Raw genomic sequence first — 17,225 nt, 5'->3', positions numbered from 1 at the left:
GGCCTGTTTGTTGGCTTAATGATGAGGAAGGCGATGGGTCTGTTTGTTGGGTTGATGATGAGGAAGGTGATGGGGCTGTTTTTTAGGTTGATGATGAAGATGATGGGTCTGCTTGTTGGGTTGATGATGATGAAGACAGGTCTGTTTGTTGGGTTGATGATGAGGAAGTTGATGGGTATGTTTGTTGGGTTGATGATGAGGAAAGTGATGTGTCTGTTTGTTGGGTTGATGATGAGGACACTGATGGGCCTGTTTGTTGGCTTAATGATGAGGAAGGCGATGGGTCTGTTTGTTGGGTTGATGATGAGGACACTGATGGGTCTGTTTGTTGGCTTAATGATGAGGAAGGCGATGGGTCTGTTTGTTGGGTTGATGATGAGGAAGGTGATGGGGCTGTTTTTTAGGTTGATGATGAAGATGATGGGTCTGCTTATTGGGTTGATGATGATGAAGACAGGTCTGTTTGTTGGGTTGATGATGAGGAAGTTGATGGGTATGTTTGTTGGGTTGATGATGAGGAAAGTGATGTGTCTGTTTGTTGGGTTGATGATGAGGAAGTTGATGGGTCTGTTTCAGGTTGATGATGAGGACACTGATGGGTCTGTTAGTTGGGTTGATGATGATGAAGACGATGGAGCTGTTTGTTTGGTTGATGATGAGGACACTGATGGGTCTGTTTGTTAGGTTGATGATGAGGACGGTGCTGGGTCTGTTTGTTGGGTTGATGATGAGGAAGACAATGGGTCTGTTTGTTGGGTTGATGATGAAGAAGGCGATGCGTATGTTTTTGGGTTGATGATGATGAAGACGATGGGTCTGTTTGTTGGGTTGGTGATGAGAAAGGTGATGGGGCTGTTTATTAGGTTGATGATGAGGACACTGATGGGGCTGTTTGTTGGGTTGATGATGATGAAGACGATGGGGCTGTTTGTTGGGTTGTTTATGAGGAAGGTCATGGAGCTGTTTGTTGGGTTGATGAGGGAGGTGATGGGGCTGTTTGTTGGGATGATGATGAGGAAGGTGATGGGGCTGTTTGTTGGGTTGATGATGATGAAGTCGATGGGACTGTTTGTTGGGTTGATGAGAACAACGATGGTTCTCTTTGTTGGGTTGATGATGAGGACCCTGATGGGTCTGTTTGTTAGGTTGATGATGAGGACGGTGCTGGGTCTGTTGGTTGGGTTGATGATGAGGAAGGTGATGGGTTTGTTTGTTATGTTGATGATGAGGACACTGATGGGTCTGTTTGTTGGGTTGATGATGATGAAGACGATGGGGCTGTTTGTTGGGTTGATGATGAGTAAGGTGATGGGTCTGTTTGTTGTGTTGATGATGAGGAAGTTGATGTGCCTGTTTGTTTATGTTGATGATGAGGACACTGATGGGTCTATTTGTTGGGTTGATGATGAGGAAAACGATGGGTCTGTTTGTTGGGTTGATGATGAGGAAGGTGATGGGGCTGTTTGTTGGGTTGATGATGATGAAGACGATGAGGCTGTTTGTTTGGTTGATGATGAGGAAGACGATGAGTCTGTTTGTTGGGTTGATGATGAGGAAGATGATGAGTCTGTTTTTTGGGTTGATGATGAGGATGACGATTGGTCTATTATTTGGGTTGATGATGAGGAAGGTGATGGGTCTGTTTGTTGGGTTGATGATGAGGAAGAAGTTGGGTCTGTTTGTTGGTTTGATGATGAAGACGATGAGTCTGTTTGTTGGGTTGATGATGATGAAGACGATGGGTCTGTTTGTTGGGTTGATGATGAGGAAGGTGATGGATCTGTTTGTTGGGTTGATGATGAGGAAGGCGATGGGTCTGTTTGTTAGGTTGATGATGAGGAAGATGATGGCTCTGTTTGTTGGGTTGATGATGAGGAAGGTGATGGATCTGTTTGTTGGTTTGATGATGAGGATACTGATGGGTATGTTTGTTGGGTTGATGATGAAGAAGGCGATGGGTCTGTGTTTTGGGTTGTTGATGATGACACTGATGGGTCTGTTTGTTGGGCTGATGATGAGGAAGACGATGGGTCTGTTTGTTGGGTTGATGATGAGGAAGACGATGAGTCTGTTTGTTAAGTTGATGATCAGGACACTGATGGGTCTGTTTGTTGGGTTGATGATGAGGAAGACGATGGATCTCTTTGTTAGGTTGATGATTAGGAAGGTGATGGGTCTGTTTTTTGGGTTGTTGATGAGGACACTGATGGGTCTGTTTGTTGGGTTGATGATGAGGAAGACGATGGGTTTGTTTGTTGGGTTGATGATGAGTAAGGCGATGGGTCTGTTTTTTGGGTTGTTGATTAGGAAGGTGATGGGTCTCTTTATTGAGTTGATGATGATGAAGACGATGGGTCTGTTTGTTGGGTTGATGATGAGGAAGACGATGGATCTGTTTGTTAGGTTGATGATTAGGAAGGTGATGGGTCTCTTTGTTGAGTTGATGATGAGGACACTGATGTCTGTTTGTTGTGCTCATGATGAGGACACTGATGGGTCTGTTTGTTGGGTTGATGATGAGGAAGGCGATGGGTCTGTTTTTTGGGTTGTTGATGAGGACACTGATGGGTCTGTTTGTTGGGTTGATGATGAGGAAGACGATGGGGCTGTTTGTTAAGTTGATGATGAGGACACTGATGGGTCCGTTTGTTGGGTTGATGATGAGGACACTGATGGGTCTGTTTGTTGGGTTGATGATGAGGAAGACGATGGGGCTGTTTGTTAAGTTGATGATGAGGACACTGATGGGTCCGTTTGTTGGGTTGATGATGAGGAAGGCGATTGGTCTGTTTGTTGGGTTGATGATGAGGAAGGTGATGGAGCTGTTTGTTGGGTTGATGATGAGGACACTGATGGGTCTGTTTGTTGGGTTGAAGATGAGGACACTGATGGGTCTGTTTGTTGGGTTGATGATGAGGAAGGTGATGGAGCTGTTTGTTGGGTTGATGATGAGGAAGGTGATGGAGCTCTTTGTTTCGTTGATGATTATAAAGACGATGGGGCTGTTTGTTGGGTTGATGATGATGAAGATCATCGGTGTGTTTGTTGTGTTGATGATGATGAAGACGATGTGTCTGTTTGTTGGGTTGGTGATGAGGAAGATGATGGGGCTGTTAGGTTGATGATGAGGACACTGATGGGGCTGTTTGTTGGGTTGATGATGATGAAGACAATGGGGCTGTTTGTTGGGTTGATGATGAGTAAGGTGATGGGGCTGTTTGTTGAGTTGATGATGATGATGAAGACGATGGGGCTGTTTGTTGGGTTGATGATGAGGAAGGTGATGGGGCTGTTTGTTCGGTTGATGATGAGAACACTGGGTCTGTTTGTTGGGTTGATGATGAGGACACTGATGGGTCTGTTTGTTGGGTTGATGATGATGAAGACGATGGGGCTGTTTGTTGGGTTCATGATGAGGAAGGTGATGGGTCTGTTTGTTGGGTTGATGATGAGGAAGGTGATGGGTCTGTTTGTTGGGTTGGTGATGAGGAAGGTGATGGGGCTGTTTGTTGGGGTGATCATGAGGACACTGATGGGTCTGTTTGTTGGGTTGATGATGAGGACACAGATGGGTCTGTTTGTTGGGTTGATGATGAGGAAGGTGATGGAGCTGTTTGTTGGGTTGATGATGAGGACACGGATGGATCTGTTTGTTGGGTTGATGATGAGGACACTGATGGGTCTGTTTGTTGGGTTGATGATGAGGAAGGCGATGGGTCGGTTTGTTGGGTTGATGATGAGGAAGGTGATGGAGCTCTTTGTTTGGTTGATGATTATAAAGACGATGGGGCTGTTTGGTTGATGATGAGGAAGGTGATGGGGCTGTTTGTTGGGTTGATGATGATGAAGGCGATGGGTCTGTTTGTTGGGTTGATGGTGAGTAAGGTGATGGGGCTGTTTGTTGGGGTGATCATGAGGACACTGATGGGTCTGTTTGTTGGGTTGATAATGAGGACACGGATGGGTCTGTTTGTTGGGTTGATGATGAGGAAGGCGATGGGTCTGTTTGTTGGGTTGATGATGAGGACACTGATGGGTCTGTTTGTTGGGTTGATGATGAGGACACGGATGGATCTGTTTGTTGGGTTGTTGATGAGGACACTGATAGGTCTGTTTTTTGGGTTGATGATGAGGAAGACGACGAGTCCGTTTGTTGGGTTGATGATGAGGAAGACGATGAGTCTGTTTGTTGGGTTGACGGTGAGGACACTGATAGGTCTGTTTGTTGGGTTGATGATGATGATGACGATGGGGCTGTTTGTTGGGTTGATGATGAGGAAGATGATGGGTCTGTTTGTTGGGTTGATGATGAGGAAGGTGATGGGGCTGTTTGTTAAGTTGATGATGAGGAAGATGATGGGTCTGTTTGTTGGGTTGATGATGATGAAGATGATGGGTCTGTTTGTTGGGTTGATGATGATGAAGACGATGGGGCTGTTTGTTGGGTTGATGATGAGGACACTGATGGGTCCGTTTGTTGGGTTGATGATGAGGACACTGATAGGTTTGTTTGTTAGGTTGATGATGAGGACAATGGCGGGTCTGTTTGTTGGGTTGATGATGAGGAAGGTGATGGGTCTGTTTGTTGGGTTGATGATGAGGACTTTGTTGGGGCTGTTTGTGAAGTTGATGATGAGGACACTGATGGGTCTGTTTGTTGTGTTGATGATGAGGACACTGATGGGTCTGTTTGTTGTGTTGATGATGAGGACACTGATGGGGCTGTTTGTTGGGTTGATGATGATGAAGACGATGGGGATGTTTGTTGGGTTGATGATGAGGACACTGATAGGTTGGTTTGTTAGGTTGATGATGAGGACAATGGCGGGTCTGTTTGTTGGGTTGATGATGAGGAAGGTGATGGGTCTGTTTGTTGGGTTGATGATGAGGAATTTGTTGGGGCTGTTTGTTAAGTTGATGATGAGGACACTGATGGGTCTGTTTGTTGTGTTGATGATGAGGACACTGATGGGGCTGTTTGTTGGGTTGATGATGATGAAGACGATGGGGATGTTTGTTGGGTTGATGATGAGGACACTGATGGGTATGTTTGTTGGGTTGATGATGAGGATGCTGGTGGGTCTGTTTGTTGGGTTGATGATGAGGACACTGATGGGTCTGTTTGTTGTGTTGATTATGTGGAAGACGATGGGGCTGTTTGTTGGGTTGATGATGAGGATACTGATGGGTCAGTTTGTTTTTGCAGTGCTGGAACTCTCCCAGTTACATTCCGCTGCCTCGAAGAAAATCTGGGAATCGACAAGCGAGTGACCCGATTTGTTCTTCCAGTTGGAGCGACCATCAACATGGACGGAACAGCTCTGTACGAGGCTGTGGCTGCCATATTTATCGCCCAGATGAACAATATTCATTTAGATGCCGGACAGATAGTGACTGTGAGGTGCGTTCTAAACCATCGAAAACACAAAATGCCGGAAATCGCAGCGGGTCAAGCAGCATCTGTGGAGATTAAAACTAATAGATTTGCTTCATGGGTTATTTGTTTAATAATTCATAGCAACACATTGCTTTTAAGAACTAGTTGGTTTATTAACGAAGGTGTAAGAATCACACTACACATTACCAGTTCATCCACTATGCTCACAACTGCATACCTCATCGTGGATGACCTCGACTCAACTGACTGGGGTTTTTTTGAGTCTTGTGAACATATTAACGAGGTAATAGAACCGACAAATTGACAAATAAAACGTTGTGAAGCCTAAACGGTCATATTAAGATTTGGTTGCCGGGGGTAATGATGCACTCCAGTCCCTCCGGTGCCCACCTCGCGTGGAAAGCCACTGGCGTACCGGTGGGCACCGTGTGCTCCATCTCTAGGGACACTCTGGCACGAAGGACCCCCTTAACCGTCAGCTGCCTGGACCAGTTAATGGCCACCTTGGCCAGGCCCAGGATCAGTCCTACGAGGAGGCGCTCCGACCTGCCCGCTCCCCTCGCATCGGGTGCCAAAAGATCAGGAGCGTGGGACTGAAGTGCAGCCAAAAATTGAGGAGAGCCCCTTCAAATAATGGAGGAGGGACTGCAACCTCACACACTGTACATATACATGGAACATGGACTCCTTTTTGGCTGAGTAGGAGTGATAGTCACAAGGCAGATATGGCTGTGGACAAGTTGACCAATTTGTACACCCAGTGCGCTCCAGCCCATGGCCTTCAGATTTCCGGATGCGGAACTGGGAATTGTACCCGGCAACAACAAGGTCATCACTTTACAGGTCATGCCAAACAACAAACCCTTAGATTAGGCTGGAACTTTCAAGGTGACAAAATGGCCAACCTGAGGACGGGGGGGGCCGAAACTAAGGAGATAACAATGGCTCTCCAGTCCCACAGTGCCCCCATATTGCTACCCCTCCAGTAAAGAGACTCTCCTTCATGTTTGCTTCGCAGTTTGACAGCGACCCTGGCCAGCGTTGGAGCTGCGAGCATACCGAGCGCCGGACTGGTCACCATGTTACTGATTCTCACAGCAGTCGGCCTCCCCACACAAGACATCAGTCTCCTTGTTGCTGTTGACTGGCTGCTGTAAGTAAAAATGTTTCCGTTGAAAATTTGAATCAAATCCTTTGGGTAAGTACTTTTTCTTCTCCTAATTTTAGTCCCAAAACTTGAGATACTTTTCTTGAAGGGCTGTGGTTGTGCCTCTTAGACTGGGCCAAGCTGCTGTGGATTTATGCCCCGTTAGCTCCGAGTGTTACGTTCCCCTGTATGTGTGTGGTAAGGGATGGCACCCAGAGCTCGCTGTGACACGTAACAACCCTCATGGCTGTTAGTGACTGTGGTCTCCACAAGCCAAGTGCTCCCTTATTAAAGGGGGGCACTAGAACTGACAAATTAACAAATAAAACATTGTGAACCCTAAAAGGTCACATTAGGATTTGGTTGCTGGGGGTGATGATGCACTCCAGTCCCTCCGGTGCCCACCTCCCGTGGAAGGCCGTGAGCGTACCAGTGGGCACTGTGTGCTCCATCTCCAGGGACATCCTTGCATGAATAACCCCTTCGACCGCCAGTTGCCTGGACCAGTTAATGGCCACCTGAGGTGTCTTTTTTATTTATTGTGTTGTGTTTCTGTGTTTCAGGGGATTATTCTCATTGATAGTAATGGGAGCTCGTACAAATGGAGCTCCCATCATCATCAATGAGAATATTACATTGTGATTGGTGGTCCAGGCCCATGTGATCCCAGGATGCGCTTACATTCCTGGGATGCAGGGGCTCTGCGCTGGGCTGTGCATCTAAGCCGCGGACTGGAAGTGCTCGTTCCGCCGGGACCACCTGGTACCTCCGACTGCAATGTTTGGCCGAAATATCTGGCAATGACTTTAAATGCCAGGTTGCTCTTAGCTGCTCCCGCAAGCTGCACTGAATATGCATTATGGTCTGCTGTGCAAAAGCTCACTTCAAAAATAATGATGAGTGAATTTGCACAGGGGAGGGGGAGGGGTTCCCTCCCCCCCCCACCTTCCCCTCCCCCCATAAGTTTGGCAGAAGAGCTGTGGAAACCCTGGAAAAAAGGCATAAATTCCTGCGGAATTTCACCCCCATAATTCCTAAGAACTATTTGCTCTATTTTCAGTGTGATCACTTTGACCTCTTGGTTGGGTACACATGGACAGGCTGAGAGCCGTCTTTATACTCTAGTGTAAGTGGCAGCTGTATTTATGAGGGCGCCATTTACAGTCCGACGAATGGTTGAGCACCTGGTGTGGCTCTGAGAGATACATTTTTAATGAGCCTTGTTCTGGTGTATTTCAACAGGATTTTAGAAACATAGAAACATAGAAAATAGGTGCAGGAGTAGGCCCTTCGAGCCTGCACCACCATTCAATATGATCATGGCTGATCATGCAACTTCAGTACCCCTTTCCTGCTTTCTCTCCATACCCTTTGATCCCTTTAGCCATAAGGGCCACATCTAACTCCCTCTCAAATATATCTAATGAACTGGCCTCAACAACTCTCTGCGGTAGGGAATTCCACAGGTTAACAACTCTCTGAGTGAAGAAGTTTCTCCTCATCTCAATCCTAAATGGCTTACCCCTTATCCTTAGACTGTGACCCCTGGTTCTGGACTTCCCCAACATCAGGAACATTCTTCCTGCATTAAACCTGTCCAATCCAGTCAGAATTTTATGTTTCTATGAGATCCCCTCTCATTCATCTAAATTCCAGTGAATATAAGCCTAGTCAATCCAGTCTTTCTTCATATGTCAGTTCTGCCATCCCAGAAATCAGTCTGGTGAACCTTCACTGCACTCCTTCAATAGCAAGAATGTCCTTCCTCAGATTAGGAGACCAAAACTGTACACAATATTCAAGGTGTGGCCTCACCAAGGCCCTGTACAACTGCAGTAAGGCCTCCCTGCTCCTATACTCAATTCCTCCCACTATGAAGGCCAACATGCCATTCGCCGCCTTCACCGCCTGCTGTTCCTGTATGCCAACTTTCAATGACTGATGTACTTTGACACCCAGGTCTCGTTGCACCTCCCCTTTTCCTAATCTGTTAATCAGATAATATTCTGCCTTCCTGTTTTTGCCACCAAAGTGGATAACCTCACATTTATCCACATTATACTGCATCTGCCATGCATTTGCCCACTCACCTAACCTGTCCAAGTCACCCTGCAGCCTCTTAACATCCTCCTCACAGCTCACACGCCACCCAGCTTAGTGTCATCTGCAAACTTGGAGATATTACATTCAATTCCTTTGTCTAAATCATTCATGTATATTGTAAATAGCTGGGGTCCCAGCACTGAACCTTGCGGTACCCCACTAGTCACTGCCTGCCATTCTGAAAAGGACCCATTTACTCCAGTCAATACATTACCCCCAATACCATGTGCTTTCATTTTACACACTAATCCCTGTCAAAAGCCTTTTGAAAGTCCAAATACACCACATCCACTGGTTCTCCCTTGTCTTCTCTACTAGTTACATCCTCAAAACATTTTAGATTTGTCAAGCATGATTTCACTTTCATAAATCCATGCTGACTTGGACTGATCCTGTCACTGCTTTCCAAATGCGTTGCTATTACATCTTTAACAATTGATGCCAACATTTTTCCCATTGCCAATGTCAGGCTAACTAGTCTATAATTATCTGTTTTCTCCCTACCTCTTTTTTTAAAAAGTTGGGTTACATTAGCTACCCTCCAATCCATAGGAACTGATCCAAAGTCTATAGAATGTTGGAAAATGACCACCAATGCATCCACTATTTCTAGGGCCACTTCCTTAAGTACTCTGGGATGCAGACTATCAGTAGGCCCTGGGGATTTATCGGCCTTCAATCCCATCAATTTCCCTCACACGATTTCCTGAATAATAAGGATTTCCTTCAGTTCCTCCTTCTCGCTAGACCCTCGATCCCCTAGTAATTCCGGAAGGTTATTTGTGTCTTCCTTAGTGAAGACAGAACCAAAATATTTGTTCAATTGGTCTGCCATTTCTTTGTTCCACATTATAAATTCAGTTGATTCTGATTGCAAGGGCCTACATTTGTCTTCACTAATCTTTTTCTCTTCACATATCTATAGAAGCTTTTGCAGTGTTTATGTTCCCTGCAAGCTTACTCTCATACTCTATTTTCCGCCTCCTAATTAAACCCTTAGTCCTCCTCTGCTGAATTCTAAATTTCTCCCATTCCTCAGGTTTGCTGCTTTTTCTGGCCAATTTATATGCCTCTTCCTTGGATTTAACACTCCCTAATTTCCCTTGATAGCCACGGTTGAGCCACCTTCCCCGTTTTATTTTTATGCCAGACAGGGATGTACAGTTGTTGAAGTTCATCCATGTGATCTTTAAATGTCTGCCATTGCCTATCCACCATTAACCCTTTAAGTATCATTTGCCAGTCTATCCTAGCCAATTCACGTCTCATACCATCGAAGTTATCTTTCTTTAAGTTCAGGACCCTAGTCTCTGAATGAACTGTGTCACTCTCCATCTTAATTAAGAATTCTACCATATTATGCTCACTCTTCCCCAAGGGGCCTCGCACAACAAGATTGCTAATTAATCCTCTCTCATTACACAACACCCAATCTAGGATGGCCAGCTCTCTAGTTGGTTCCTCGACATATTGATCTAGAAAACCATCCCTAATACACTCCAGGAAATCCTCCTCCACTGTATTGCTACCAGTTTGGTTAGCCCAATCTATATGTAGATTAAAGTCACCCATGATAACTGCTATACCTTCATTGCACGCATCTAAGGCTGACGTTCTCCCAACCAGCAGGCACAATGTGGCTGATGGCAATGGGGCAGGCCGGAGGCTTCATGGTAGCAAACTGGCGGGTAAAACTCAGGGTTGTGAGCATTAGCGCCGAAGAAGCATCTTTGTTGTTACTGACATTCTGAGGAGCCTAGTAAAAACTATTTGTACTCAGTGTTATTCATTTTCTGTTCGCCGCACAATAACTCTGACTGGGATTAGTTGACACTAATGCCATGGACTTCTTAATTCTTCCCTCTTCCAAGATTGAGGAGGTCGCATAGCGGCACATGATGTCACCCTCATGTAAATAAACGTTGAGGCTACAAAGAGCCGAGCACACACACTGTGCACACACTAAGTCATGTCAGCTTTGGCTCTATGGGTAGCACTCTGGCCTCTGAGAGCAAGTTGTGGGTTCAAATCCCACTCCAGGGACTTGAACACATAATCTAGGTTGAACCTCTAGTACAGTGCTGAGGGAGCACTGCACTGTCAAAATTGCCGTCTTTCAGATGAGATGTTAAACTGAGGCCCCATCTGCTCTTTCAGGTGGATGTAAAAGATCCCATGGCACTATTTCAAAAAAGAGAAGGGAGTTCTGCCCGGTGTCTCAGCCAATATTAATCCCCCAACCAACACCTAAAAACGGATTATCTGGCCATTATCACATTGCTGTTTGTGGGACCTTGCTGTGCACAAATTGGCTATAGTGTTTCTTATCATACAACAGTTATTGCACTTCAAAAGTGCTTCATTGGTTGTAAAGTGCTTTGGGATGTCCTGAGCTGGTGAAAGGCGCTATAGAAATGCAAGTCTTTCTTTTCAAGTGCCTGCTGTGCCTCATGAACGCACTATATACACTGGTGCCGCTCCGCTTAACAACATGGGGAGTCAGCCTGATGCACTTCATCGCATCAGGTGTAAACTGTCTCGTGATTGGCCCCTGTAGGTGTGTGCATTGTGAGGTGGCTGTGTTAACTCAGACCTGGTTGCTGTAGTAACCCGAGAGTAGCTGTCTCTGTTTTTTGCCCGTCTCGCTGCAGGGACCGGATGAGGACCTCTGTGAATGTTGTGGGCGACTCGTTCGGAGCTGGCATCGTCTTCCACCTGTCGAAAGTGGAACTGGCAAACATCGACGCCCAGCATGCCCGGCTGGAAGAGGAGAAGCTGGCCAAGGTATCCTTGATGCATGAAGGCATGAAGACCTACCAGGAGAACAACTCAAACCAGGGCAATTACTCAGGCAACAACTCTGTACAAGCGGAAGACAGCAAGGTATATTACACACATACCGATATCGAGACCTGCATTTAATGATGTCTGTTTGTACCCAACTGTCTCCATTTCCAGCTGTTTGTTGTCGCAGTCGATGTATACCCCAACTGTCACTGTGGCTGGAACATTCAGAAAAAGGGAGCAGCGCTTTCCTTTACAATGGTGTTTGTCACTCAGACTCTTCCAGACCCCACCTGTCTGACTTTATCACCACTTCCCGCACAGCTTTCTGAGAAAGGCTTGTGTAGATTTATAGATGAAATATGTTTATTATAAAGTATTTTTGTATCGATTAATGAAAAATTACACCACTTAAGTTATCCAGATGTTTTATACTCTTAACACTGGGTCCTTTGCCCAGCAGTCCGAGGCACTGAAAGGAGATGCCATATTGCAATGAATTTGATTACAGGAGCTTGTAAATATGGGCTATGCTGGCCTCTGGGTCAACTTAACACAGCGGCAGGAGTCACTCACTGCTTTTCACCTCTAGTTCTACAGGCCCTTTGTGAAAAAAGGTGGTCAGTCTCCTCGTCCATTCGTGTACTGAGCTATAATTACTGAGACACACTGAAAGACATTAGTAGTTTACAGTCCTTGAATGTTCGAGCAAAATGGTTCAGAACCTAATCTGGCCCCGGAACACATTTCACTGACTGCCGTCCCACCCCCGCCGGCATCCTGGGATCTTGGTGATTATTTTGGATAGAGACTTTAGACGCAGCGAGGTTCACGTGTGGCTGTCCCTTTTAAGTATGATACTGATTGACAAAGTTTGCCTTTTTGGGGGATGGAAAAGAAGAGAAAGGGAATATTTTGAAGCTGGGTGATTGATGCTCCTTTCAGGATAAACCTCCAATCCAGCGAAAGGGTAGTTCTCAAGTCAAGAGAGCAGTGATTGGGCCCAACACCATTAAGCAATCATTGAGAAAGAGTATGGGGAGCCAAGAGATGTACAAGGTCTGAGCCCACTTTGTAATCAGAAACTTGGTGTACGTTCCCAGTGCAGTTACTCAGGATCATGCAGCACAAATACTGCGAATGTACCATTAGTGATATAATGCAAACCAGGGGAACCACATGTTAGAAAGATGGTGAACACAGAGGAAGATTTTCACAGGGCACCAGGATATTTACATGACCAGAACAAGTGTTACTGGCCCATTTGTAACCTGTAATGTTGACTGCATCAGCAGAGAGCCTGAATAAACTGGGACCTGGTATACACAATATGTGATTTTAAAAATCAGACACATAGGAATGATTAACAGATTCGAGGGGGAAGTCTGTAAGCTTTTACCAAAATTAATGAAACTGAGCTGTATGCACTCTGTGGCCCTGAAGTACCAATTACAATATCTGAATGTAGGGACTCCCATCACCTGCAAAATGAGGCCCGCCACTTGTAGTGGATGTCAGACAAGCATAGAAGCCAGAGGTGAGAGCCAGTGATTGTGTCCATATGAAGCCCTGTTGGCCACCCTGGTTGGGGTATAGAGACTTGTTGTTGTATAAATCATGTACTTCACAAACATTTGTTGATTTATGTGTCTGTAATATAAATGGTTGTATTCCTACAGTCTGTCCTATCTATTCATTTCACTCGCTGACTGTCTCTGGTGTACTGATGCATGTATTCTCCCATGATGTCTTCAGTCTTTCTGTCTCCTGGGGTTCTTGGGCTGTGCACGTGCTCGGGAGCGGGAGGGCTGATCGTCCCAGGGCCTTTGCTAGTTCCCCTTCGCTGGACCATAGGCTTCGGAGCATCACGGAGGAGGAGCAGGCTGAGTCTTTAGGTAATTTATTCAGCAAAGAAAAATTAAAAGCCTTTTTATTTTACAAAAAAAACAACTCAAATCCACTTCAGCTCAATTTGCCCTTGCAGGCAATCAGTCCTCTAATGAGTGAGCGGATATATGCTCTGAACTAACTCTCCCACAGCCCCACCCTACCCCCATCCCCAAAATATAAGATTGATATGAATATGTAGAACCCAACCCAATAAGACCAATTGGGTCACCTTGTGTTGTAATGTTTCTGCACCACTGAATGTACTTGAGTTAGAGATTTCTCTTATTGTCAAAGTGGTAGCCATGCTCCGTGGTCGCGCACTCTCCCACTGGGTTCAAGTCCCACTCCAAAGACATGAGTGTATAATCTAGGCTGACACTCCAGTACATTACTGTCGGAGGTGGCGGCTTTCAAATGAGACGTTAAATCGAGGCTCTTTCTGCCCCCTCAGGTGGATGTAAAAGGCATTATTTAATGAGAAGGAGTAGAGCTCCCGGTATCCCGGCCCACATTTATCCCGCAACCAACATTACGAAAGCAGATTATGTGCTCGTTGCTGTTTGTGATACCTTGCTGTGCTGTAAAGCACTTTACGACACCCTGAGGTTGTAACAGGTACTATATTAATGCAATGCTCTACTTCATTCGGGCAGCAAGTCCTATGAGGAGAGATTATGTAGATTGGGCCTGTACCCTCTGGAGTTTGGAAGAATGAGCGGTGATCCCATTGAAACATACAAGATTCCGAGGGGCATTGACAGGGTAGATTCTGAGGTTGTTTCCCCTGTCTGGAGAGTCTAGAACAAGGGGGCATAGTCTCAGGATAAGGGGTTGGCCATTTAAGACTCAGATGAGGAGGAATTTCTTCACTGAGAGTTGTGAATATTTGGAATTCACTGCCCCAGAGATGCTCATTCGTTGAGTATATTCAAGGCTGAGATAGGTAGATTTTTGGAATCCAGAGGAATTAAGGGATATGGTGATGGGGCAGGAAAGTGGAGTTGAGGTCAAAGTTCAAGCATGATCTTATTGAATGGTGGAGCAGGCTCGAGGGGCCATATGGCCTACTCCTGCTCCTAATTCTTATGTTCTTATGGAACACAAGCATTTAACTTCACTGGGACTTGAAAAATGTTACCCGGCAGTAGATCCCATCACCCCTAATTTCAGTCCTTCACCTCTTCCGCAACATATCATTGGCTTACAAGCAGACAACTTAAAGCCTTCCAGTTCTCTGTTAACCGACAATTAAAATATAATTGACACACGGCCTAAGAAGCCAACCATCTTTATATGTAAAATAAACAATATGTAACATATGTGGACGATGCTCCACCAGCCAGTGGGCATGTGGTGGTCTCACTACCCCATCAGTGACTAGCATACTGTCAGCACTGTCAAAGGCACAATTTTTCCTCCTGCTGCTGCTGTTAACATCAGTCGTGGTCACTAGTCAGATAAGAGGGAGATGCAGTTTAGCAAATAGCCACCTGGGTTTCAGCAAACATAACGAAAGGCAACGACCGCATTACAAATGGGACTGGAATAGACCTGGCATATTTGGTGTTGGCAATGTACAGCAGTTGTCAACCAGAGGAAATACTCTGCTCCATATCCTGAACTGAAGCCAGTTCATCGACTCAGCCTCGGACGGGCTCTGGTTGGCCCAGTTGGAATCGGGCTGGAAACAGGTGTGTGTGTGTGAGCTCACAGAGACAAATGATTCATATTGATGTACTTGAATTTTTAACACACTCTCAGAAAATATTTTACCGTTTGAGGCACAGCACTCTGAGTTCTAGTTTGCAGCTTGAGAGAGAGAGTGTAGGGCCCATTGTTGATCCTGTTAGTTCTTCGTCTTACCTGCACGAGCTGGAGGCTGCGTCTTCCAGGGAAAGTCGAACAGGGCTGCCCTGCCTGGGCTGTAGGCCCCACTGCCTCCTGTTGGGCCTAGGCCTAGAGGTTTGCCACAGAGCACATGTGTGCCCGACAGCAGAGGCCTAAATCCAGGCTTTGAGGGTAAAAAGACACAGGGATAAGAAGCAGCAACTAAAAGATAGAGTGAAGTGGATTTGAGGTTTTTTTTGAAGAGCTGCTTTAAAGCATTGATTAAAGGCGAGATGACCTTAATATGTGAGGGGTCATTTTGACTTTGGGCAATGATGTAAAATGGGCAACATTGATTCGGCCGCCCACTATATCTCGCTCCCAATTTTCATTCCTATCTAACAATCAGGGGAGCTGTATAACCAGCGGCTGATCCACTATCACCCACATTATACTGTAGGCCAAAATCAAAGTGAACGCTATAGTTTTCATACCAAAACTGTGGGGGGTTGTGTGCTCTCTGTAATATTCCCAGTTTAGCTCAAGGCTCCAGTGCTGGCTGAATATACAGTATCATCTCAGTTGGAATGGGGCTTCAGCACGCAATTAGAGTTTGTTTTCACTCTCTCTCGCTTTCTGCATTTCTCTCTCTCTTTCCCAAGTGCCTTGCTCCCTTGAGTTAGATTTCCCTCATAATTACTTCTAGGTGACTCTGGCCAAAAATGGCACAGCCGCCGATTACGCACTTGAGGAGGAAGCATGGAACAGGGACTGCTGAGGAGAGCGGGATACCCAGTCCCATCACCCATGAGCCCCCCCCCCCGAAGCTCGCTTCTGCTGAAATCGTCTGTCTGACAGGAAACAAAACAATTAATACACATCAAAATCCTTTTGTTCTATTATCTAAATGTGGTTAGCATAAAAGTCCGAATAGTAAATATTGGAGCTGGTGAAGGGGATTGCTCGGGTTTTTCCAGTTATTGTGTAGTACTTTTCAGGTTTCCAAACAGTCACATGGGAAAGAGGAGGGAGTGAACAAGGAGCCCAGTTGGTAGAACCGAATCCACCAATCAAAGCACAAGATTGCAGCCAATCCACACGTGGTGTGTAAAGCGGTCCTTTTCCACACCGCCCCCTGCCCTTTGACCCGATTGAGAATTGTGTGGGTTGTTCAGTTTATGCTCACTTTGCATCTTTAATGCGCATCCAGGACTTTGACCTCTTCTATCTGTCATGTTGGATTTTGCCAAGTCATACGGTTAGTATTAATATTAAGCACATGTTTTTGGCCTAACTAGTTGAGACTGGCCATTCTCAGGGAAGTGATCTGGTTTTATGCACATTACTGCCATTAGTAAAATCCACAAGTGCATTAGTCCAGCGATGATGTCATGTACTCCCCCACCCACCCACCCCCACCTTCCTTTTAAATCAAAAGAGGCCTCTGAGCGGGACCTGTCACATGGTGTGATGGGTCGTGCTCCAAACACGCAGTGCGTTCTGGGAAATGTGCCGCAATCCAACAGCATCGGCCCACAGGTGAGGCCGGGGAGGTCCCTCACAGACCAAGGCCTCACTGACGCAGAGCAATTACCCCAGCAGGCTGCTTGGCGGGGGGCCGGAAGAATTAACTTATGGTGCTAGCCCAATACAAGCCCAGTTCCACATGACACCATGTGCAGATATCGAATGGAAGACGGCCGGCCTCTTGCCATTTTCAAATCCAGAGAGTTAGGAGGTTGTTGGACCAACTTGTTGAAAATTCTACACCAGCATGGCTTCCTGCAGGGGCCCAGGAGAGACAGAGTTAAACATTCCAGCAGGGGGAGCAAGTGTGAAGCTTGTTCCCGACCGACAGGGTTATTTAAAAAGCCTTCCTCTGCACCAGGCCTGTATTTTCTACGATGACCCATTTCATGCTTCCCATTGCCCCTTCACCTCCTGGGTGATCCTGAGACCAGAGCCCAGGCCCCAGGCTGCTGGGGCCCATCGCGTGGCGAATGGACTTGTGTGGCAGAAGGTGACCAACGTTTATTGGTGCTTTGAACCCCTTTCGCTCGACGTACCCTGGTACCA

At 46.1% G+C, this 17,225-nt stretch overlaps 1 protein-coding gene across 3 annotated transcripts in view; it reads left to right on the top strand.

The window, feature by feature from the left end:
• LOC139279967 (excitatory amino acid transporter 2-like) overlaps nucleotides 1–16,023 on the top strand; it is a 335,138-nt gene extending 319,115 nt beyond the window's left edge. For 2 of the 3 annotated variants that reach the window (XM_070899337.1, XM_070899338.1), the window contains 4 exons: nucleotides 5,207–5,401; nucleotides 6,417–6,551; nucleotides 11,300–11,531; nucleotides 15,856–16,023. In XM_070899337.1, the coding sequence (XP_070755438.1) occupies nucleotides 5,207–5,401; nucleotides 6,417–6,551; nucleotides 11,300–11,531; nucleotides 15,856–15,927 (634 nt within the window). In that variant the 3' untranslated portion in view covers nucleotides 15,928–16,023. Of the gene's footprint in view, nucleotides 1–5,206; nucleotides 5,402–6,416; nucleotides 6,597–11,299; nucleotides 11,532–15,855 lie in introns of those variants that run through there. The other variant, XM_070899339.1, reaches the window with a different exon arrangement.
• The last annotated feature ends 1,202 nt before the right edge of the window (nucleotides 16,024–17,225 follow it).

The sequence above is a fragment of the Pristiophorus japonicus genome, chromosome 14 (assembly GCF_044704955.1).
Source record: "Pristiophorus japonicus isolate sPriJap1 chromosome 14, sPriJap1.hap1, whole genome shotgun sequence".
Lineage (NCBI taxonomy): Eukaryota > Metazoa > Chordata > Chondrichthyes > Pristiophoridae > Pristiophorus > Pristiophorus japonicus.
The sequence above is the reverse complement of the archived record's forward strand: the minus strand, read 5'-3'. Positions and strand labels throughout refer to the sequence as shown.